Source organism: Anthonomus grandis, chromosome 6, assembly GCF_022605725.1.
Source record: "Anthonomus grandis grandis chromosome 6, icAntGran1.3, whole genome shotgun sequence".
NCBI lineage: Eukaryota > Metazoa > Arthropoda > Insecta > Coleoptera > Curculionidae > Anthonomus > Anthonomus grandis.
This window is the reverse complement of record NC_065551.1, coordinates 3,562,176-3,587,883: the sequence shown is the minus strand read 5'-3', so window position 1 is coordinate 3,587,883 and position 25,708 is coordinate 3,562,176. Positions and strand designations below refer to the sequence as shown.

The window sequence follows — 25,708 nt, the reverse complement described above, 5'->3', positions numbered from 1 at the left end:
ATGACATCAATATCTCGCATTTGCAATTGTTTAAACAATATATCAACATGGGGCATTATTTTATGGAAAAAATTTAACCAAAATAAAAAAAGCTCATCTTCCAAATGTCTTTTTAAACCAGTTGCTTGATTTATATTGTTACCATCTTGCTCCTCGTCAATAATTTCCTCTAAGCAAGATTTCAAATCATCTTTATAAGTGTATACAATTTCAACACATTTTGTATTGAAAGCCCATCGAGTGGGTGCAGCTTTAGGTAGCCTTACTTTAACCACTCTATCCAGAACCATCGTGCGTTTTGGAGATCGGCCGAAAAAGGACGAAAATGCGTGTAAATTTGCAAAAAATATTTTTATCGGTTTATATTGACTCGCCGCTTTTTGCAGGATAAGATTAAGTTGATGGGCACAGCAGTGAATAAAGTGTGCATTTGGGTATATTTCTTTAATTTTTGTTTGTACTCCTCCCAGTTTACCGCTCATGACTGATGCACCATCGTAACTTTGGGCAATCAATTTTTCAGGTGCTTCATTAATTTTTAATAATTGAAGTTCTTCCAATATTACATTAGTTAAATGTTGTGCTGTGGTACCTGGAGGGTTAACAAATTTCCAAAATCTTTCATGTACAATACCAGTTAATACATATCGCAATATGACAATCATCTGCGTTTTATTGGAGCTGTCTGTGGTCTCATCTACTTGAATTGCCACAAAATTTGTCTGGCCAATCTCCTTAATTATATGAGTATGTACAATGGCTAACATTGATTCTAAAATATCGTTCTGAATTGTTTTTGATATTCCTTTAAATACTGTACTTTTTTCAATATGTTCTTTAAACATTAAATCCAGTTCAGAAACAAAATCGATAAGGCCCAGAAAAATTCCAGGATTATTGGAGCTGTTACTTTCGTCATGACCGCGCAATGCAATTTCGAAAACTCCGCAAAATTTTACACAGTCGATTAGTTTGTTTAAGATATACCTATTTTTAGAAACCGATTCATTAAAGTCATGCACAGATTTACGATATACACTATCAAGTTGCTGTCTTATGTTAACACGTCCTAAACTTGCGTAACTCATTGATGAATTTATATGAGTAGTGGAAGAAGCATGCTTTGTAATTTTCACTTTTAAATGCTTAATGTCAGTTACTCCATTTTTCGCCCATACAGCGTCATTCGAAAACAATAAACACGGGTAGCAAAAAAATGCATTTCTCACACTGCAGCCACAAATTCAATCACACAAATTGTACATTGATTCTTTAAAATATCTTTGAATATCTTTACCCCTATCCTTTGTTGTTTGTTTTAAATTCATATTTGGTTTTGGTCGACCACTTTCCTTTTTCTCAAGGCGCCGTTCATAATTTAATGTTCCAGCAGATTTTAAGACAATTATTTCGTCAACAACACTCACACTCATCTTGTTTTTTTTTCAATCAGAAAAAAAAAATCCGATAATAGTTACAAAAATAAATTACGAAATGTAAACACGCGCCACGATATATGCAATACCGTCAAAGTGCGGGCGGCAAACAACTAACTACAACAAAACATTCATCCAGTCGGGCCGTCGACTACATTAGAGATATAGGACTGAAAGGTGACTCTCACTCCCGCTCACGAAATGCGAATCTGCCCTCTTTGTTTTATTTTACATGCATTTCTCCATAAGCCATAAGAACTGTATAGGGACAATTTAAAATACGGCCCAGCCACGGGCTTGTGTGATGAGCGCGAGACGCGACGTTGGTAATATATTTATTTGTTTTGCCAATGCAGACTGCTTAGAGAATTTTATAATTCACAGTGAAGTTTTAGATAAAAAATATTTTTAATAAAATTGGTATTTTTATGAGATTATTTTAGGGGGGTCATTGACCAATTGACCCTAAGAAGGAGCCGCCACTGCTCAATTTCCTCTAATTGTTCCTGAACATGTTCATAGTCTTGATAAGTTTTTACAAGCATAAATTCCCTAATTACAAAGTCGTTAACATCTATAGATAAATCATTTTCATGTAAATTTACATAATTTTCCGACCTGATTATTTTTGCTTTAATCCTACCTCTTTTTTGTACCAATAATGTTTTATCTTCAAAAAAAAATATTCTCAACTCGTTGTTAAATACTAATTAGCTTATTAATATATACCAACCATATAATATCTATTCCACAAATGTAAATATTTTTACTAAAAATATAACCAGCATGCAAACATATGTACGATGTAGTATAGAACGTAAAAATCTAAATTATAGTATTTCAAATTCCCAACTACAACAGTATAATTTTTGACATAACCACACAACGAGTACAAATTAATATAAAACTAAAATTGACAGAGACAATTCTATTTCTTTACATAAATTAAAAAAAATCTATTTAAACGTCGTAACTTAAGTAGTTTTTAGCACACAGATATTAGTTAAAACACCATTTCAATTTGAGAAAAAAGTCAAAACACAAACACAAAAAAATATTGTTCTGGGAAAGTGTATAATGTCCAAATAAATCGTATTCCCTATGTTGTAAATTTGTTATAATAAATTAAAAAAGATCTGACCTTATTTCCGGCGTTCCTATGTAGTAATATCCAGCTCTCAGCATTCAGTAACAGTATGCACCAGCACTCAGCCCTGTACTGTGTTATGTAACCGTTCCCGTATTTAACCCTGTATTAATTGGCTTCACGTTCGTAAAAAACTCCTTGCATAAAATGCTAACGCTGCTCCAATTATCTCAATGAATTAAATCCAGTCTTCGTGTAAAAAGCCTCAATATAATCCGCTCGAAGACGACCAATGTTTGAGTCCAATAAGCCGAAATAAAAGATTGGTGTTGTTTTTCATAATTGTGTAGCTTTATTAAAGCTATTAACCAATAGTATATTGTATACCTAGTAGGAAAAGCTTAACATTCCCGGGCGATCATAAAAATTGCCAGTCTAGGCGCAAGCCGAGAATACGGAGTAAGGGAATGTGGCTTTTCCTACGAGGTCTACATACTATTTTTCCAAAAATCGGGAATCATTAAAATTACGTTAAATTATTACTAATCATCTTAAAAATTTCAAATCAACATTTTTATTTTCCCCTAAATAAAAGAAGCCATGAAACACTGTTTCGTAACTACGGAAACGAAGTACCTACATAATTTTAAATTGTCAAACTTGACGAGTGAAAAGTTTATTTGTGGCGTCTTTCCAAAGTAAGAAGTAAGAAAGTTAGTAGAGTAACGTGTAAAATGATGAATGATGATGACTGTTCCATTTCTGGAACCCCTCCAGAATTCACGGAGGCAGTGAATGCTGCATTATTGGAATTGTTACCAGTAAAATCTAGAAATAAGTATAACTATGCATACAACCGCTTCATGGACTACCGTACGAATAAAAATGTAACTTCTTTCTCGAAAAATGTTGTAATGGCATACTTCTTGGAGCTTGATTCCAAGATGAAATCTTCAACTTTATGGGCCAATTATTCAATGCTGAAGGCAACCCTTGCAATTAGACATGATGTGGATATATCTAAATATTCAAAACTTCGGGCATTCCTGAAACGGCAAGCACATGCCTATAAGCCAAAAAAATCCAAGATTTTAACTAAAGAAGAAATAAACAAATTTATTCAGGAAGCTCCAGATAAGGAATATTTAATGATTAAGGTAACTTACAAAACTTCAAATTATATTTGGATTCTTTACATGCTTATTTATTGTTGTAGGTAGCTGTAATATTTGGAATTTCCGGAGCTTGCAGAATGGACGAGCTGGTTAAAATGACTGTACAAGATATACAAGACCTACTATCTAAACTTTTAGTTACCATACCGGATTCAAAAACCAATACATCAAGATCATTTATAGTAATAGTTATTGTCATACAAATAAAATTATTTGTTTGGAAAATATTCAACAAAATAATGCTATTAGTTCCCAAGTTCTTCCAGTTTTCAATACTTGTACTAATTGTCAAATAACAGTAAATATAACAAATAATAAGTAATAATTTTAAAATATAATGTTAACCTTGTTTGTGCTGAAAGTTTTAAAAATAAAATTGTTTAGGAAAAAGCCTGTTCGCATTTATGTTCTAAAGTTTACTGTATGGAAATAACATTTCCTTACAGTACAGAAATGAATATTTCCTTACTGTTATTTTCGGTTGCCAGGCAACAATCAAGTGGGAGGAAATATTGACTTTTTCTTTCAAATATGTTGTCAAAAATGTTATTATTTCTTATCGATTTTCGGAAAATAATATTAATACTAACTACGTAAAATAAAGTGGACTGTATTATATTTCGAGCGATAAACGCTCTCCCTAATGCTTATTGTTGACTAAGAAGAGAATTTGGAATATGAAAAAAAGAAATATTATTATTATTATTATTATATACACTAGGAAACCTTGGTGTTCCAAATAATTTTGGCACTGACTATTAATTAAAAAGCAGTAATAGTCACATTTAAAATATGTGAAACCCAGTGTCGAACCCAAACTCGACATTCTAAAAAAAAATGGTACAAAATAACAACTAGTAAAAAAAAATTGCTAAAAACTCAAAAATAACAATAAAAAACAAATAGTACAACGGACCCAAAATACGGAATGAAGTTCGAAACCAACTTCTTTCTATCCGTGTTTTCCTTCACGTAGTTACGTGAAACCTTTAGGTGTCTTAAACGGCCCACAGACGATGCAATTTGTTGTACTACAAGTTGTACATTCTTGGTTGGTCCAACTGTTTGAACGATAATTGCAACGTGTGTGGTATTGTAGTTCAACCAATCGTACGACGCGGTTGAATCGTACGGAAGTATGGCATGTTTAAAAATCTGTCGTACAGCTTGGTTGGATATACGATAAGTTTGAACGTGTGTATCTTTTGCCGACTTGTTCATACGATTTCATTTAAAAATTGTCAATATTTTGATACATTGTGTAGCGATATTGTCCTATAAAATCATGGAAAACAATAGGCATTTTTGGACGGAATTTATAAAAATTTATCAAGAGCATTCTTGTTTATGGGATGTCAGATCTAATGATTATTCTAACAAACATAAACGTAACGCAAGTTACGAAATTCTCTTAAGAAAATTAAAAGAAATAAACCCAACAGCAACGATGGAACTTTTAAAAAAGAAAATTAATAATATGAGAACAGCTTTCCGAAGAGAGTTGAAAAAGGTAAGTTATAAGTAGTTATTATCTTCGAAATTAGGAATCGGGCAAAGTTTTAGATATATACTACGTAACTTTGAAAATAGAACATCTCTATTTTTCCATAAGAGCCAATACAAAAATGCTTTGTTTAAAATTACCTATACCTCTTTTAATAATTGAGGTAGGTATCAAGAGAATTAAAAAAAGAAAATATCAAGGAAAGTTTAAGCTATAACTTCACTTTATAAGATCGCGATTTTGCTGTATCCCCTGTGGGAATACAGGGTTTTTGAGCAAGGTAGTTTTTGAGCAAAGGATTCCATAAGAATAACATTACGAAAAGTATTCCAAAACTTTTAATCACCCTGTGGGGGTATACTGTTAACAGCAAAGTCGCGTTCTTATAGTGAAGTTGTAGCTTAAACTTTCCTTGATATTTTCCTTTTTTAATAATATATAATATTTTCAATGTCATGTAGCATAACTATCAATAATAGTCATTTATATTACTAGCGCTGTAAGAGTTTATTATTTAGTAACCTTACCACCCATACGAGTGTTGTAATGAAGGCTTACCACACATAACACAAGTAATATGAAAATTTTATTAACAACTTTAATTAGGTATTATCTATTCATGTTGGCATCGTTGAGTGATTCGATACACTGAATCCATTGCAATACTAGTGCGGCATAAGACTCAGTTCATAACTCAAAGAAACCAAAATGAGTATCATAATAGGCTCTTATCTAAATATTCCTAGATAGAAGAGGTATTGATTCAAAGTACAAGATTTCAAAGGAAGGCACAGGAACAGATGATTTATATGAACCGACACTTTGGTACTATGATTTGCTACTGTTTACATCACAATGAGAAAGCGGCAGAAAAGGAAGAGCGATTTACGAAGATGAAGTATCGGAAAGTAATAACACAGTAAGTAAATTCCAACTTCAGTTTATTTTAGGATAAGAATAACAACTATTCACATAAATAAGAAAAATTTACATATTACGATGTTACCTATGAAATCATTTTTTCTTGGAATGTAGTTTTTCAATTAGTATTGAAATATTTTTTATAAGAATCTCTTACTTTTTTTGAGGCATTACTTGAATTTTTTGCTGCAATTTTTTCTAGATTTAGTAAATTAGTAGTTTGTCTCCATTCCAATTCAAAAAGTTGTAAAGTGCACAGCGCGCAAGGACGATATCATCTACTGTTTCAACACTTGTAGTTAAAAATTTTTTCAGCATGAGTTATTCCGCTCTGCGGGTATGGCTTCAATAAATTCTTCATTAGCGGAAATGCCTCATCTCCAATAAAAACATAAGGCACTAAGTCATTACTGTCAGAAAGTTTAGTTTATTTCGGTATATTTAACTTGTTTGACATTAAACGTTTGTAAATTCCTGTTTGACTCCATATTCCTCCATCTGATACCCGTCCATTGGTACCCGTGTGAACATATAAAAACTCGTAATTTGCATTGACAATTACAAATAACACAACGCTAAAAGTACATTTGTAGTTAAAATAAAATGATCCACTTTTGGCTGGTTTTTTAATAGTGATATGCTTTCTGTCCATCGCTCCCATGCAGTTGTCGAATTGCCACATCTGTTTAAAATCATCTGCAACTTGTTGCCACTCTTGTTCATGCGATGTGACCTGAAATACATACACAAATTTGCATGACCTTATATTTTGGATTTTCTTTTTTTCTAGATAGATGCTGATGATAATAGTGAATATGAAATACGATTTTCATCATCACCGCCTTTATACTCTCCTCCTGATTTGGGAAGTCAAGAAACTTCGGCAGAGGAGAAGACTACCTCAACACCACCATCTAGTACAACTTTATCCTGCAGAACCATTACCAAATATCAAAAGAGAACAGTTTCTAAGACGATTAATGAAAGTGAACTAAAAAAACAGCGTTTGATGGATTTAGCTCATACTGCGTTGATTAGAGATACAAATAATGATGAAAACGAAAATGAATAGGTTACCAATTACAAGGAGTGGATGAACGTCAAACAATTATTGCTGAAAAACTAATATCAGATGTGATGTTTTATGCGAGAATGGGAAAACTCGCAGAAGATGCTGTTGTTTATTGCAGTAACCCGACTACTCAAAACACTTCATATTCTTCCACACAATTTAACAATACAAACTCACGTCCATATATAGCCCAACATTCTCAAAGTGTTACTACAACCCCACAGGAATACACCTATCATACACTTCAGGTCCAAAATCCTACGTTTACCAAACATTCTAATGCAACGTCAGATATCAGAAACTATATTAATCATTTCGAACCCAGTGACTACAATGAATGATTCTTTATTTTCATGCAAATGTTTTTTTTTTGTTTCATGTAAATTTGGTTTTCAGAAAAACATGTAGTACAAAGTTGAATATTTTTCCTTTTTGAATATTTTGATATAATGTTATTCGAGTTTAATATAAAAATAAATGCTCTGTTTCTAACTTTGTCATGGCTTTACCTACCTTCAAGTATTCTCTTTTTAGTGATTCATAAATAGCTCGGCAGGTTTCACGAACGATTTGACCTATGAACTGAGGTGATATAGCTGTAATGAATTTAAGGTCTTCATAGGAATTTCCAGTAACCAAATATCTCAAAGTAACAGTTAATCTTTCTTCCGCACTAATTGCATGTCTCATGACTGTATTTTGTTTTGTAATTGCTGGCCGTACTAACTCTAATAATATATTGAATGAATCGTCGTCCATTCGTAAATAATTCTTGAAATCTATTGGTTCTGTGGCGCGTAGTCCATTAAGTAAATTCATATGTGAATAAATATGCCTTTTAAGTAACCATTTTTTACACCACAGTCTTTTCTTTTTTTTCACTTCATTAGTATCATCCGAAAACAACGCGACTACTAAAGCAGCTATAGTCTTTTTTGAGATAGTTGGGGCCATGGTGAACTAATATATACTAAACTAGTTGTACTACCGATCGCTTGGAATTTTTGCAAGTCTGTGGGCAAAATTTTGTACGATCTGTCTATACGATTTACAGTGCAACCTGTTGTACTATCGATAGTCCAACAAATTGCATCGTCTGTGGGCCGTTTTATTGGCTGATAGCAATCACGTGGTCCCAACGGATCCGTAATTACGTATCAATGTGTATTCAGGCTAAAGGTTCGACTTAGTAGATTTCATCCATTTGATGGTTAAGCAACCGGTGAGTAACTTGAAAATCTGGCAATAGCGTCCAAGGACTCATCACTCATCACAGGTGTAATGTAAGAGTGGGGATGAAAGTCATTGCCACATTTGTCAATGAAACGTGTCAATATGTCAATTGTGTCAATGTCAAAAATTGTTGGTGGTTTCGTGTTGATGTGTCGACGTGTAATCGTATAAATGCATTCGCTAAACGAAAAATAATGAAATTATTACTGAAATCAGCCGAAATCGGAACCAAGGACGACCTTTTTAATTAACGGTTGCAACGTCAGCACGGTAATGCCTAACTTACCCCTCGCCAAAGTCTCTTAACGTTAATAAGTTTGTTTACATTTTTCTCACTTTCAGTTTACAAGACCAGAACAGAATTTTCCAATTTTTCTTTGCTGTGATATTTTAAAATAGTGCTGGTAATGAGCAGACTGTTTTAACCTAGGAGGAAATTAAATTTGATTGTAAAACATTTAAAATGTTTCACGGCAAATTAAGAATACATACATGCAGGGTTATACTCTTAACATCCCTGGTATGGTTTCTTGTGGATGTAGTTATATTGAGTTTTTATTCAGAATGTTTGGGAAGTTCCTGCAAAACCAAGAGCCCTTCAGCAGAAGGGCTTGTAAGTGACAATAAGGACTATGACTCTGGATTGCTAGAAAATAAAATTGAGGAATTTCAAGAGCAAAGGTAAATACATTTTTAAATTAATAGGTATATACCTGGAAAACTTGTTTTTTGTCTATTGGTACCTACTAATTACATTTTTAATATCCATTACATGGCATCAATAAACAGTCATAAGTCATATCTCCAAAGATATTAATTAGTTATCATCAATAAATTAAGTCTTATTTGACAGATAATACATTTCCATATTAAAATTCAGAAGATAAAAGTTTAGTTCACTTAGGAGGTTTAAATTTAAAATTGTCACTCGGATTTTCCAAGTGAACCTATATACATTTTACATAGTCATATTTTTTTTTTGTAAACAGGGTTATCATCAAAATTTCAAAACAAATTATTAGAACACATCCTTTTTTTTTGCTGATGTGAAAAGTGATACCTAATTACATTAAAATCATATAATGGTGCTGAAGTATACTTGGCTAAGCTTAATTTAAAGAATGAGGCTAGGGTACTATCCCAAAATAGTTGGCTTAACTGGAGACTTAAATTTGTTTAAAGAAGTACTAAAAATCAAGATCTTTTGCAAATCTATTCATTAGCTATATTTACAATGCATAAACCAAATATTTAATACTTCAATCAAATGATGTCATGAGGACTATTTTTTTGGTGTATATGGCAGCACACTAAAATTTGAAAAGTAAATTTGATGCTTCCCAAATAGGGTAGATTAAATTAATTTTTTCTGGTACAAATACCTAGGACCTATTTTGAAGTATTAAAATAAAAAAAAATTAAATAATCTTTATTGTATGCATGAAATAAATTACATCTATATAAAGGTGAAAAGTATCTCTAGGCATATTTTAATAACCACAACAGTAAATAATAAAAGGACATAGTAAAATTTTTTTAAAAATAAAAACCTAAACAAAAATTATTCACCTACCTATACGAGTACCTACCATAGTAGAATCAAAGTTACACCTAAGTTACGTTAAAAGAGACCATAACTAAATCTTACATTTCTGCAGGTAGACCATTGTAAATACAGGCATAAGTATACATATATGAAAGAACCTTTCAGAAATTCAGTCTTATGCTGGGGGATTGCCAGTGTGCTTATATAGTGAATATTTAAATTATGTGTATCTCCCCTTTGAATAAGGAATTCTGACAGATATTCTACTTCATGAAAATAAAGTAATTTATGTACAGTGCAGCTTATACCCAAAAATCTTCTTTGTGACATATTAAGACTATAGACCTGCTTTACATGCTCACTCACATGAACCCTGAAAAATAGTAAATCTTATACAGAAATTTCAAATTTTCTGGATATTCATTTTGTTCACTTAAAAAAGGACCATATACAATATTTAAGTATCTAGCAACACTAAGCATTAAACTCTCTGTAAGAATTTTGTTTGTACTAGCAGGCAAAATATCCTTAAATTCATATAATGACTTTAATTTATAATATGACTGTTGACAAATCTTATTTACATGTGCATTAAATGACATTCGATTATCCATATAAAGGCCCAGGTTTTTGCACTTGCTCTACTCATTCCAATTCAATACCATTAATATTTAATTTACTTAGTGCTCCTTTATTCAAGGTAAGTTCATTTCTTGAGAAAAGGATTGTCTGTGTTTTACAAGAATTAATAACAAATTAGTTTTTGTCAGCCCAATCAGAGATCGTCAGCATTAATTAAATCTAAGGCTTCAGGCAGGCAACTAACCAATAATGGCAGATAAATTTAGAAATCATCTGCATACTTGTGATACCTGCAGTAAATTATTTTATGAATTCAGTCAGCCCGAAATATTATACATGAATATAATATAACGCCACATATAACATTTTAATATAATTGTTACATTTCTCGACCCAGAAGTTACCACACACTTGTCAGCTTTACCACCTGTTGCCTGTTTTGAAGGTAGCTTTTAAACCCTCCATTTGCCTCAATATTGTAGTGCCAGTTTTGTTTGTGTAGTAGTTAGTTTTGCCATTAAGAGTTTTACGAGGAGTTTTATAATGACATGATTGACATTGTATTGGATGTTAGCCTAAAGGTTTTTATTTTTGTACAGAAAAATAAAGGACAGGAAGAAAAGGACAACCCTAAGCCTTGAAAAAAAATTATTAGTTTATTTTTATTATTTTTAAATAACAATAACACTTTTAAAGATGTAGAGGTTATATCCTATAATTCTTCGTCTAAACTGATAAACTCCCTTTAACTGATATTTTGACCCTAGAGGTAACCCTGTACTAATTTCATCCTCAAAATCAATCCTTGTAAACAGGGCTATACTAAATAAAAAGCAGGGCTTTTTAGTGGACTGCCTTGCATATAAACCAGATTCTCCTAGTCCTCATTTTATGGTACAGAAACAGGCACTTCAGAAATTTCTTCTTCTTTTGTACAGGATGCACTCATAAAGGCGTCATTAGCAGAAAGCATTTAAAATTTTTCTATCAACAACACTAGTAGTTTTGGTCATCTCCTACTACTCTTGTATACACTGTTGGTATTGCTTTTAAAGTATTCCTTGTGTTAAAATTGGAAACAGCCCTTTGTACTATTGATTTATTCAAATTTAAATCTTGCAATTTTACGTTTTTCTCCTTGCCTAAACTTTTCTAAGATTTGTTGTTTTATTTGTATGGATAAATCTACTATAGTATATGGTAGTCTACCTCTTGGCATTTTGTATCTGATAAGAACTATAGCTGACCTGGACTAATCAAAATTTAATTTTAAAATGAACTGAAAAAATAGTTGCTCTACTTATGAACCTCACAGTAAAAAAATTGTAAGATAAGAATGTTGTTTATTAATTAGTGTGGCTACTGGGTATTTATGCTAAGGAATGTATAGCCAAGACCAATTATAAATGTTTTATAGTAATATTTTTACTTGCTGCTTTTAACTTTTACAAAATTTGATTTTTAATTTTGTTGCTCTACATATGAACAATAGTGTATGTATGAATAAAACTATATTTTCTTTTTTTTTATTGTATGAATACTTTTATAATTATCAAGCAATTTTTATAATAATATTGAACATTGTAAATTTTGAATATGTAGCTAAATACAAATTTAATTAAGAAAATTAAAATATCTATACAAAGGACACAAAGTAAAGGGAGGATCAAATTAATGGTTCACATACGAAATTACAAAATATCTGAACCAAATTTTACAGTTTATAACAATATTATAATTAGTATAGTCAGACAAGGCACATACTAAAAGCTACAAATTAAGAACACAAATATCTGAAAGATCATTAAACAATTTTAGAGACCCATTGTATTTTTCTCGAGAGCTGTGGTTTTAAGCCTGTGATAGTCTAAAGTCCTTGACCTTATATTTAATAAATGGCCCTTTTAACAATCTAAAAAAACATTAGGGTTCTTTAAAGTTAATTTAAAAATATATTGTCAATTAACATGTTCTTTTCAAACATTTCCCTACAGGACTGTAGTGAGTTCAATCCAAAATTATCTTGCTTATGATTTTTTTTCCACAAAACACAAAAAAAACACAATGGGTCAATTAGATGAAAATAATTGATAATTAATGCAATTTAATGCCTGGATAGAAAGTTGTTTAAACTTTATACAAACTGCCCTTGTACTCTCTCTGTCAAGGTATAATATGCTGTCTCAGTGTCACACAACATTCACAGAATTTTTGAATTGTTTATTGTTATAAATCAAACTTATCTCCATTGACATGTTTGGTGTTGTGTGAATTATATCTGAATTTTGTATGCATCAAAAGATGCATACAAGAGGGGGGAGAGGGACTGAACAGATACCAAATAGCCCCCTTTTATGTTATAAAAGTGTGATAGAACAGTTGTTTGGAACATTTTGTTTACTTTTGGCAGTTAAAAGATATTTGAAAACCAGCTCTTTGGAATGCTATATTGAATACCGTGCCTAAAGGGGCTAATATGCATGGATTATCTGATTTCACTGAAGTAGGATATTAAGTAAACCTGATGTCAATCTTTTTGCAAGTCAATATCATGACATTTTATAAATTACTATTGTTATATTTTTTCCTTGTAAACATTGTTATTGTAGTCAAAAGTGATAAAGATATATACAATCATTGATAAAGCATTTTTGCCTCAAGGAATTTAATAGCAAGAGATAAGTTAATGAAAAAAAATTTTTTGCACATTCCTATTTTATTCTATAACAAAAAATGCTATATGTAGATTTTTTTAGTAGGAGCGATTTCATCATCACAAAATAAATAAATTATAAGAAACTATAATAGAAATTTAACTAACCAACTAAAAACAAATTAATAAATGTTTTTATGTTTATAATATAATATCGTGTGTATTTTAATATGCCTTTTAAAGGAGAAAATTTAATACAATTTAAATGCACCACTATGATTGATATTTAAAATCCTTCTGAATGACTAAAAATTAACTCATATTATTTTGTATTATGCGAACTTTAAATTCTTTACAACAAAATTGAAAAGCATAACTGTGGTGAAAACATTTAATCTGCTGGTACTTTCCCAATGATTGCATATACACATATATTTAATATCCACAATTAAACATATAATTATAACTAATCCTGAGTTGTTGTATTGATAAGTATGTAATTAACATAAATTATTTCATGGTACTACTTTAAAAATATAAATAAAATTTTGGAATACTAGGTATTGGTATTTTTAAAAAAATTCAAATTAGCTTTTTGTGATGAAAATAATATTTACTGCGGAATATTTAATTTCACTTGTGTACTATACAGAGTGTTTCGGAAGATTTGGGAAATCTCTTGGATTCAGGTAGAAAATAAAAAAATAATATGGAATTTTCCTATAGATCCCCTACGAAGATCGGTTACCGGCCCCTTAAAGACGCCGCTCGAAATCGGTTTTCTTGAGTAACTTTTGAAGTACTTGGCACAATTTAATAGAAATTTTACATGATCCACACTACTAAGGCTCTCTCGAAATGGAGCCCTTCAAACACATTAGGTTATTTGTTTTACTCGAGGCTGACTAGGTTGTACAGGGTGTCCCATTTTGGGTACTTTTGCGGGATATCTCCGTTATTTTTAGAGATAGAGAGTTGCGGTTGTCGCGACACTGTACTACTTTTTCGTAAAACTAAGATGTCGACAACAAAGCAAAAAGCCCAAGCCTGTTTAGTTTTTAAGGTACAGGGCATTATAGAAAATTTTGCATTTTGGGAACTCCATCGTATCTCTGTTATCTTTAAAGTTTTTGTAAAAGTAAAAATTCATTCTTATAGATTTTTTTCTGTAGAATCCAGCGAATTTCTGAGTTATAACCCAAACCTATGTTTTTTCAAATGGAACACCCTGTATATTTATAGTTCATAATATTGGCCTTTTTTTTACCTTTTTAAAAATATAGTAATAATAATAATAAGCCTTTATTTCCAACAGGCAACTTGCCCAATAACAGGAAACAGTTGCAAAACAATGAAAAATATAGTTTAAAGAAAAAAAAAACACAAAACAAAGCTAAAAGAATAAATGAAAAGAAAAGAAAAAAAGTAAAGTCACAATCTCAAAAGTTATCCAAAAAATTAGAAAAAATAACTATTAATATGATATAAAACCTAATTATAAAAGTTTAACAAGATAATCACATATTCAACAAAATTAAATTAAATTAACTACAATATACCTACTAACTATAACTTAAACACATGGGTCTTATAATCCCAAGAGTAATGATCCACCAAGATATCGACAATCACATGAACCGGAGAGAAATTTATATGACACATGTGACAGATCGTATCAAATATAGCGAATATTGTATATAGCGGCGATTTCAATAGGATGTTAGTATGAGGCTTTTGGCAGAAAGAATGTTAGGGAATGTCTAGTCTAGCAATAAGCCATGAAAACCGCGAAACTTACACCAGAAAGAAGTACAGAACTATCAATGATCTATGAATTAAAGAAGATCATTCTTTTGAGATGTAATGGATGTAGATTAAAATATTCCAATAGTTGCCGACGATCAAACCCTCTAACTGGATATATGCCATCCTGCCTGAAGGCCAAAGCTTAGCAAATCTACGCTGAACAGATTCAAGGAGACCAACATGATTCTGATTGAGCGGGTTCCATATAATGCAGCCAAACTTCAGTTTTAACCTCACAAAGCCACAGAAATGCAGCCTTAATGTAAATTTCAAAGTAAAACTCTGAGAACTTCTAATTATGAACCCAAGCCTTCTCAGGGCTGACTTGACTATGTTATTGACGTGTGAAACGAATGTAAATTTAGAGTCAAAAGTGATACCAAGATCAGTAATTTGCTCTTATCTACTGAAAATAATAACATGAATAAAGTAATCAAAATTTAAGACTGTTTTTGATCTAGACTCTAGAGTAACTGACCACACTACATTTAGCCGCATTGAAGCCTAACCTGTTAACAGTGCACCATACCTCGAATGTATTTAGGCAGTTCTGAAGAAAAAAAAACACAATCCTCCAAACCATATACATTTAAATATAGCTTCAAATCATTGGCAAAAGCCAGCCTATGAGAAGTGAGTGACTCAATCAAGTCATTCATAAAAAAACTAAACAGGAGCGGACCCAGGTTCAAGCCCTGTGGCACACCCGACGTTACGTTAAAAAGTTTCGATTTAAAGCCCTCATATTCGACATATTGAGATCTACCAATCAAGTAGGAATGAAATAAATTAAATAATCTCCCTGAAAAACCATACTGAGTTAATTTATACAGCAAAATATAGTGATCTATCCAATCAAAGGCTTTTTGGAAGTCAGTATAAATAACATCGACTTGAGTATTAACATCAAGTGATTCATAGATGTGGCTAGACAGACAGGATAAGTTAGTAACACATGATCACCCACTAAAAAATCCATGCTGGTCTACAGAGATGAGTTCTTTTGCATGACTAAATAGCGACCGATTCAGGATAATTTCGAAAATTTTTGAGAAGTTACAGAGTAATGAGATTGGCCTGTAGTTCATGATTTGATCAGAGTCCCCAGCTTTTAAAATAGGTATTATTTTAGCAGTCTTCCAAATTTCAGGAATCTGTTCTGTTGACAGTATAAAGTTGAAAATGTAGGTCAGCGGATCAGCCAGGACACCAATGCAATCTTTAACCAAAAAGCTAGGTACACCGTCTACACCAGATGTTAACTTATTTTTTAGTTTTTTACTAGCCAAAATAACCTGGGCAGCATCAACGTTGGAAATGTCAAAGTGGGGCACATTATCAGACGTCGACGAATGGTTAATGAAATTTGATTGTGTAAATGCCTCACCAAAGAACAGTGCAAAAGCATCAACTATGTCTTGTGGGTCTTTAATTACCACGTCATCATACCAGGAATCCTGGTGCCAGCCTTCTTAGGACCAATAAAATTCTAAAAGCTAGATGCATCCAAAAGAAATATTCCTTTTGGTGTTTGATATATGCAACTTATATTGCATATTTGTAGTTTGATAAGGCGTCTAAGAGAACGGAATTTATTTTGAAAGAATGGAGAATTGTACATCTTAAAGTCCTTGAAAGCCTTTTCTTTCCTATAAATGTTCTTAATCAATTCTCGAGAATAATAATTTGGAAATCTTCTTTTACGTTGCTGCTTAAGAGGAATGTGTGCGGCAAATGCCATTCAATATATCATATATGGCTCCACATGATCATTAACGTTAGAGGATAAATACACAGTAGACCAGTCAGCTCCAAGGATTGAGTCATAAAGGAGATGGAAGTTGGCCTTTCTAAAGTTAAAAAAATGACATAAGTTTTTATTGAGCTGAAAATTATGGACACGTTGGCCTGAGACAGTAAAATTAATTTCCAGTACAGGCTCATACAAATCCTCCAAGACAAAAGGCACGTCACTATGAGAAATAGTACAGGTGAAGTTAAATAAAACAAGATCAAATAGTCTGTTAATATATAGCAATATGGACTTATTTTCAAAAATACGCAAATAAATAACAATTTTCTAAATTTAAATGATCAAATTCATAATTTAATGGGAGACCATGGCTTATAAAAAGCCACGACAAGAAATAAAAAAATGACAAATAAATTGTTTTTTATTAAATTAACATGTTTCTTTAAATTAATCTGTAACATTGATTTATGTCTTACTATTATCAAGCTTCAGTTGAATTAATATTAGTATCTTTTGTATTATTTTATTTTTGTAAAATTGGCGGATACCGTTAATAAATAAATAAATAAATGAATGTCAACTATCTCTGTTTTTGAACGAGTTTGTGCTCCAAAACCTATTTATTTTCATTATTTGTGAATTTTGCCAAAGAAATGGCAGCATTTGAAAATTACGAAAAATATGATATGCTTGTATGTTTTATACAAAGCAATGAAAATGCTGAAGAAGTTCTGAACTATATCCATAGGTAAGTTAGGAGCCGTTATATGACCAACTACTAATTTCTAATGTTGTAGTTTTATGCTTATTAGATATCCAGAGAGGAGGCAACCGTTTTTTGTTATATTTGCTCGTTTAAAGGACAAATTACTTGAGCACAGATCTTTTGTTCAGCCGCGTCCTAAAGCATACAATGAAAGGAAAAGTCTCGACTGGCTACTGAATATACAGTATCGGACAAAAATTAAGCGACGCTAAATATATTTAGTAACCTAAAAGGTAAAAATGTACTTAAGTAAGGACAGGTGACCTTGCTGGATATTCGATGGTCCCTCGCAAATCCATCCAATTTATCTATTGTGGAAAAAATTTATTATTAATTATTTCCGTAAGTTGTCAAAATTTTCATTTTCAGAAGAAAATAGTCCTCTTAATTCTGGTACCCATGTATTTTGTAAAAAATCAAGATATCTATCACCAGTTAAATTGTTATTAAGAAATATTGGGCCAATTATTCGATCTCCAATGTCAAGACCACATCTTTGTTTGTCCTTTATGTTGTGTATGCTGCTCGACTACCTACTTTGGATTTGGTTCGGCATAGTAACGACAATTTTGCCGGTTTACCTAAAAAGGAAAGCTATGCGATAGATACTTGCAAAGACCACATGATAAGATTTTGAAAAAAAGAAAATAGGGAATAAAAAGAAATAGAGGTATTAGGTTATATAGAAGCGACACCCTCGACCTCATGCAGAAAAATCGAAAAAGAAATTGGAGTGCCAAAAACTGATGCACAACGGATCTTAAAAAAATATAAGTATTACCCATACAAATTTAACATAGTTCAACATTTACATCCTGGCGATGCCGAGTGCCGGACGCTATTTTGCCAATGGTATTTGTAGTAAATTGATGCCAACAACTTATTTGGCAGATTCGTTATCTCAGACCAGAGATGAATGTTTTTTTTAAGTGCGGGCATTTTTAACCGACATCATACTCGAAACTGGCATGCAGAAAATAGACATTTAATTTTTAAAAGGGCAAAACAAGGACGCTTTGGAGTTGGAGTGTCTTGTTTTATTTTGGGAAAACAAGCAGTATACCGAATTTTTGAAGGTCTTACAGCACGTAGGTACCTAGACATACTTAAGGAAGTTATTCCAGAACTTGTGGAAAATATCCCTCTAGCCCAATATAACACTGTCTACCTACAACAAGATGATGCCTCAAGTCATAACTTTGGGCTATTAAGGGCATTTCTTCAAAACAACTTTACTCAAAGATGGATAGGTACTAACGGACCTGTTAGATGGCCTCCACGGTCCCCCGATCTCTCGATTTTAGATTTTTTTATTGGGGTATATACAAGATCAAGTGTATAAAAGACAATGCAATAATCTAATAGAACTTCAAGACGCAATTCATTTAGCATTTCAAAATTTAAGAAGGATACAAATTATTATTTTGAATGCTATTCAAAGGGTTACAAAGATGTGCCAATTTAGTATCGGAGAAGATGGTGGTCATTTTGAACATCTCTTGTAAAAATAAATATGGTTGTTTTTTTATAGTGTTTATTAAATTTATATATTTGTTTTTTATGTTTTTTATTACAAAAAGAATAAGAATGATGCAATTATCCATTCGTCGTTATTCATTTGTAACTTTTTATTTGTTTATTATTGTTATTCACGACTTACTATTAAATTATGCATTTAATTTAGAAAATTGTTAGTTATTTGCGCATTTTTGAAAATAAGTCGATACTGTTATATATTTTTGAAAGAGTAAAAAAAAGGCCAATATACGTTATGAACTATAAATATATAGGGTGTTCCATTTAAAAAAACATAAGTTTGGGTTTTAACTCAAAAACTATTAATCAAAAAGAAAATCTTGTGGTATATATATCTATAGCACAAGATTCTACGGAAAAAATCTATAAGAATAAGTTTTTACTTTTACAAAAACTTTAAAAATAACGGAGATAGACGGGGGTCCCAAAATGCAAAAATTTCAAAAATGCCCTGTATCTTAAAAAATAAAAGGGCTATGAAAATTTTGTTAACAGCATCTTCAGTTTTACGAAAAAGTAGCACATAGTGTCGCGAAAACCGCAATCTCTAAAAATAACGGAGATATCCCGCAAAAATACCCAAAATGGGACCCCCTGTACATTATAATGCTTAAATCTTGAACACTCGTATGATAAAGACTCTGAAATAATAAATATGGATAGCATGAATCTTAAACTAAAGAAAAGGCACTCTTGTTCATTATCGATAAAATTAACCGTTTTGGAAAAAAAAATAATTAAGGAATCCCTGTTTTATTTTAATTAAAAAGAACGCGAACCTACGTTTTTGTGTAGAACAGTAACTTTTATGATAATAATGTGACATTGACATTGACAAAAAATACAAACTCTACAAACAACAACACACCTGATTACACCTGAACAGGTGAGTAAGACTAGTAAAGTAAATAAAAATGCGAAAAATAAGATTTTGAAAAATAATATAAATAAAATATTTTTACGTTTTGGCCCCTTTAGGGAGAGGGTTTTCTGTTAAATTTTGACCCGTAAGTTTGATAATTTGTAGTAAAGTTTTAAGTTGCTAAGATAGGATTAATTATGGCTATTTATTAGCAGAAAGCGCTTTGCTATTAGTTGATGGAAAATATATATCCGTTATACATATATAAATCTCTTCTTACATTTTATTACTAGTTAATTCTATTATAAATTAAATCTTACCGATAACCATCAGCCAGTTACACTTATTAACAACTTTTCTAAAGTTTTTGAGCGGGTCCTTCATTCAGCATTATACTTTCCTATAAAACATCTTATAGAGACTAGACAGCAGCTTCATGAAGGGCAGATCCACTACCACTAATCTTATTACGATCACGGAATTTATATCAGAATCTATAAATGATAATTCTCAAGTTGATGTAGTCTATACAGATTTCTCGAAAGCTTTCGACCGTCTTGACCATTCCATTCTTATATCAAATTTTTCTGACCAATTTGGCTTTTCATCTCTTTTAACTTCTCTTATTTCTTCTGATCTCACTAAACGTCCTCAACATGTTGAATGCTTTGGACATATCTCAACTGAAATAGTCGCTCCTTCAGGCGTACCACAAGGTTCCATATTGGGACCTCTACTTTTCAACTCGTTTATTAATACCATTTCTAAGGACCTAGAAGTAAACAGCTTATTATACTGTGATGATAAAAAATTATACTGTAGAATTGATATTATTGAGGACTGCATTAAACTCCAAGCAGCCATTAACTCAGAGAATTAATAGTGCAAGAATAACAACTTGCCTCTAAATGCTGTGTAGTCTCCTACTCCTTAAAAAAGAACTGTGTTACTTACCAATACAAAATTGATAAAGTGATACTACCAAGATCAACCCACTTCTCCCTTCACTTGGGAGTCATTTTTGATAGCTCACTTTCATTTACTTTTCATATCGAAGATATCATAAAAAGAAGTTATAAAATGCTGGGTTTTGTTATCAGGAATTCTCCATTCTTTGAGAGTATCTCTAGCATTAAACTCCTGTACTTTACCTATGTTCGTTCAATTTTGAAATATTCTTCCCAAGTCTGGTCGCCACATTATCAAAACCATATTCAAGAGCTTGAAAATATACAGCGAAAATTTCTTAAAATCCTTTGGTTTGAATGCGAAAGAGTGTACCCGGAAATCGGCTTCTCACATGATCGTTTGCTTGAAAGATTTCAGGTAAAATCTTTACAGGAAAGAAGGGATTCGATTCGGCAGATTTACAGTTCTTACATAAATTAATTAATGGCCTAATTGACTCGCCAGAGATTTTGCAACTTCTAAGTTTACACACTCCTCGGCTGGCAGCTCGCAGTCCTCAAACTTTTTACCTTTCAATACCTCGAACCAACATTACAAAATTTTCGCCTATACGTAGAGCTTGCAATACATACAACTCTATACAGAATCAATGCGATATATTTAACTGTAGCCTAGCCAAAATTAAAAGAATTCGCTTAGTTTAGATAATATTATTTTCTTCTTTTTATATATTTATTAATAATTTATCATATCTGTAATATTAATTTTATTTTGTTAAGATGATTTCATGTTTATATACATCGTTTCCACTCTATTATTGGAGTTTCTCTGTTGAGTGATGTAAGTAAATAAATAAATAAATAAATTATTAATTATACAGCGAAATATTACTTGGTGTTGCAAATGAATAAATATATTCTTCCAATTTTCTTTTAGAAATGTGGTGAGTGAATCCCATGGCCATGGTGTATCCATCACATACCATCCCTCAGTCCTGAAAAAATGGCGGCCCGCGCCGATTGTGTTGACGGCTCATGGCAAGCCTGGAGAAAAGGGGAAAGCAGTGCACATTCCTTCAGACAGAGAGGAAGAAATGAAAGAAAAATTCAAATTAAATCAGTTCAACTTGCTGGCAAGTGATATGATTTCTTTGAATAGAAGTTTGCAGGATGTGAGATTAGAAGGGTAAAAAAACGTTCTGTCTAAATTCAAAGCATATTAAGCATATTCTGTTTTTTTTTGTTTGTAGTTGTAAGAGTAAAGTCTATCCCAGACTTCTACCAACTACGTCCATAGTTATTGTATTTCATAATGAAGCTTGGACCACTTTACTCCGAACAGTTTGGAGTGTCATTAATAGATCACCGAGGGCTTTATTAAAGGAAATAATTCTGGTAGATGATGCCAGTGAAAGGGGTAAGAACTCTTACTTGCACGAATGTAATTGATTAAACATTTCTCTTTCAGATTACCTGGGTAAAAAACTTGAAGAATATGTAAAAAAATTGCCAGTACCCGTTTATGTTTTAAGGACCCAGAAAAGGTCTGGTTTGATAAGAGCCAGGTTGCTTGGTGCTGAGAAGGTGACTGGTCAGGTAAGTTGGTCGATTATGTATTGTTGCAAAGTTGATAGTATTAAAAAGCATTATAAAATCAATCATATCGACGCGTTCAAGGCAAAACTTACGTCGTTTTGCCTTGAACCATTTTGAAAATTTAGAGTTATTTACGAAATATAAGTTTTAAGGCATTATTTAAAAAAAATACAAAAAATGAGACATACATCAATTAACCATACTAAAAGCTACCAAGTTTATATTTTTTGTAAAAATTTAGCAATAAAAAGTGGTAAAAAAGAGTATAATTGGTGAATAAGTCATTTGGCATAGGCTCTTGTCGTTTATCACGTCGCTTATGACTACACCATTATTTTAAAACATGGCGCTTAAGAACATCCGCAACAGCTATGCTTCAGTAAAAGATATTCGGCTATGATACCTTGGTGGAATTGTTTTGTCATCGCACATAGTTTTAAGGTCATTATATTTCTTTTTAGTTATGGATAAAGGGGCAAAATAAACATTTTGTAGTTGTTCAGTAGTAGCTGTCTTTAAAAAATTTTGCTGTTTTTTCATCTGTTATTTTAAGGGTTGCCTTTCCTTTGTCGCCGTTAGTGCTAATTCGGAATTTGGTTTTAAGTTTTCTCATATGTTCTTTAAAGTCGTAAAAGTCGCTATAAGAGAGAACATTTACCTCATAGGGTTTGGGTTTTGTTCTTGCATTACGCAAGATCGTTGGCCATTCTAATGGGGCCATGATGGCCTTAGGTTTTATTGACTTTTCAATTACTGCGTGCATGGAATCAACAGGCATGTAAGTGTGTCCCATTACTAAATAGGTTATCGAAATTTCTTTAATATTTTCGGATTTTTGAAGAAGATAGTGTAGCATAAAAAGTAGAGCTGCATTTTTATTTTGTCCCCACAGTTGTCACAAAAGAATTCGATGGATGTAATTGACTTATTTGCATTGTCAATATTTTGTAAGTAACTTAGTAAGTTACTGCAAATTGAGGCTGTACAAAGAAGATTCTTAAGATCCCTTGCTTATAGAGCTGAAGTTAATATTTTTCGTAATTATTACATCGACTATAATGCTATCAGTGTCCAATTTAATATCCCTAATCTTGAAGTCAGACGGCATTATTCTGATGCTTTAACGTTTTATAAGATCTTAAATGGTTTATATCATTGTCCTACCATCTTGGAAGCAATTCCTTTTAACACCTATCAAAGAAGGATCAACTTTTCTATGTTTCGTTTACCCTTTCATTCGGCCAACTATGGGTTTTTTTCTCCACTGACTTTGCGTTTCTTTAATGAAAATAGTTTGGATCCATTTTCCGGCGGCTTACGGTCATTCAAATCAAAAATAAATAATCTTACACTTTAACCTACGTTCCTTGGATAGTGCTAAGTTTTTAGCCCTGTTGATGACTGTTTTCAACGAAAGCTTCAAATATTTTAATTTGCTCGCCAGATGTTTTTGGAAAATGTTCTCTTCGATCTAGCCCGTTAGGAAAAATCTCTTTCACTTTATTTTCTGTGACAGTTCTTAACATTCTTTGCGATATGTCAAGGGTTGCACATAAAAATTGTTGACAAACTCGTGCTTTTTTGTTATTCTTTAGAAAGAAATATTCGTGAGTAACAAGGCGTTTAAAATTTATATTGGAAGTTCTGCGACGCTTTACTTGTATTGTATGGACACACTCACTTAGAAAAATTTTTTGTTTCTCGTTATCTTTGAGATTATAAAAATTGGTAAAAATCTGCTTTCTTTCATTTTCTGAAAACTTTTTACACATATTATTACACCTCTTCGCACTACACGGATTTTGCTTAATTTTTTTTTCACTTTGGATAACATTTTTGTAATTAAAATATTTTTGTCCGCTATACCTTCTTCTTTGATTTTCTTTTCTTTTATTCTTTACTTACATCATGTAGTTTTCATTAACCTCTTCTTCACTACTGCTTGCCTCACTAATTTCTTCTCGGTAATCGGTATCATCTTGATAATCGTGATCTTCTTGGTAATCGGGATCTTGTTCAACCTCGTCGCTGCTGCCGTATGGCACTAAATTAATAGCGTTTTCCCTAAATGTTTTTTTATTTTTTCTCGGCTGAAGACCAGAACTTGAATCATTACTTTCCTTGCTGGTAGACGTGTCGCTATAGTTTTCGTTGTCAGTTTCTTGTATATGGTTTTGATTGTTCTTTTTTAACTCAAAAAAATTCTGGTTTTCTAAGCTTGGTATTTCATCAAACTGATTGTCTGATGTGACGATGTCAATAATCTGCCTACCCGGTGAAGTATTTAACGAATTGTCGCCAACAAAAATGTCTTGAGGAAACGGTAATGAGTCTTGCAATACTGGAGCATTTTCTTTGTCGGCTTCTAACGGGTCCAATGGTGACAGCATATTAACGTCCTTAAAAATAACGTCATGGTTAATTGCTTCAAGTAGTAAAGTATTTTGTGATGCTTCTTGCAAAGGAATAGCTGGAGAAACAATAATTTCGCTTATTTCCTTTTTTTCGTTTAAAGACTGTTGTTCAATAACCATCATCAACATTCGTTTAGCTCTAGACGACATTTTGTTACAAGCGCCAAATTTAAAAACGCTGAAAAAGAAGAAAAACAACTCTAATTTATTTTTTATGTTAAAAATAAAATATATGGTACCTCCTATTAAAAAAAGATTAAAAAATAACTGACATAGAGATCTTATTTAAATAAAACATTAACAAAAAGTGCTTATGCAAATTTCAATACTAATAGGCGTTTATGCCACACTGTTATTAAATAATTTTGTTTTGGCATAAGCGACACCATAAAAATGTGCGATTTAAATAAGAAATCTCACAAATTTGATAAAAATAATGGGAAAATCATAAAGTAAATATTTTCAAAAATAGCTAAAATCACTTACCTGTTTTAATAAAGAACAGTTTCTATTAAAATTTCACTATAAACGAAAGAGACGTTGCCCCTATGACGCTCAATGCATTGCTGGCGCTCATGACTGGAGTAAACACCCTGAATGAAATTCGTTCAAACAAAACTGGCGCTTGCGCAACTTTACGACACAATAAAAGGAAAATAAACCGTGGTATAGCCAAATTCAAAGAATCTATTTAAAGAAGGCGCTTATGCCAATTGTATGCGCCTATAAACTCAATTTTTTTTTAAATGGCGCTTACGTCGTTTTGCCTTGAACACGTCGATATACAGAGTGTTAGTTATTTATATAAATGAAACGTTCATGTAAATACTTCCTTTTCAAGATATACAACTTTACGTT

General features: G+C 31.9%; 1 protein-coding gene and 2 long non-coding RNA genes across 6 annotated transcripts in view; 2 read left to right on the top strand and 1 right to left on the bottom strand.

The window, feature by feature from the left end:
* The first annotated feature begins 3,203 nt into the window (after window positions 1-3,203).
* Window positions 3,204-4,088, top strand: LOC126737666 (uncharacterized). The gene is made up of 2 exons (XR_007661069.1): window positions 3,204-3,680; window positions 3,740-4,088. It is a non-coding gene; the product is annotated as an uncharacterized LOC126737666 (long non-coding RNA).
* A 2,038-nt stretch (window positions 4,089-6,126) lies between these two features.
* LOC126737968 (uncharacterized) lies at window positions 6,127-9,065 on the bottom strand. Its single transcript, XR_007661178.1, has 3 exons — window positions 8,921-9,065; window positions 8,715-8,854; window positions 6,127-6,856 (listed from the first exon to the last, which is right to left on the bottom strand). It is a non-coding gene; the product is annotated as an uncharacterized LOC126737968 (long non-coding RNA).
* Window positions 8,531-25,708, top strand: part of LOC126737967 (polypeptide N-acetylgalactosaminyltransferase 5) — a 113,435-nt gene continuing 96,257 nt past the window's right edge. For all 4 annotated transcript variants that reach the window (XM_050443104.1, XM_050443107.1, XM_050443106.1 and 1 more), the window contains exons 1-5: window positions 8,531-8,698; window positions 8,771-9,109; window positions 21,778-22,026; window positions 22,091-22,257; window positions 22,309-22,436. In XM_050443104.1, coding sequence (XP_050299061.1) covers window positions 8,892-9,109; window positions 21,778-22,026; window positions 22,091-22,257; window positions 22,309-22,436 — 762 coding nt within the window. In that variant the 5' untranslated portion in view covers window positions 8,531-8,698; window positions 8,771-8,891. The remainder of the gene's footprint in view (window positions 8,699-8,770; window positions 9,110-21,777; window positions 22,027-22,090; window positions 22,258-22,308; window positions 22,437-25,708) is intronic.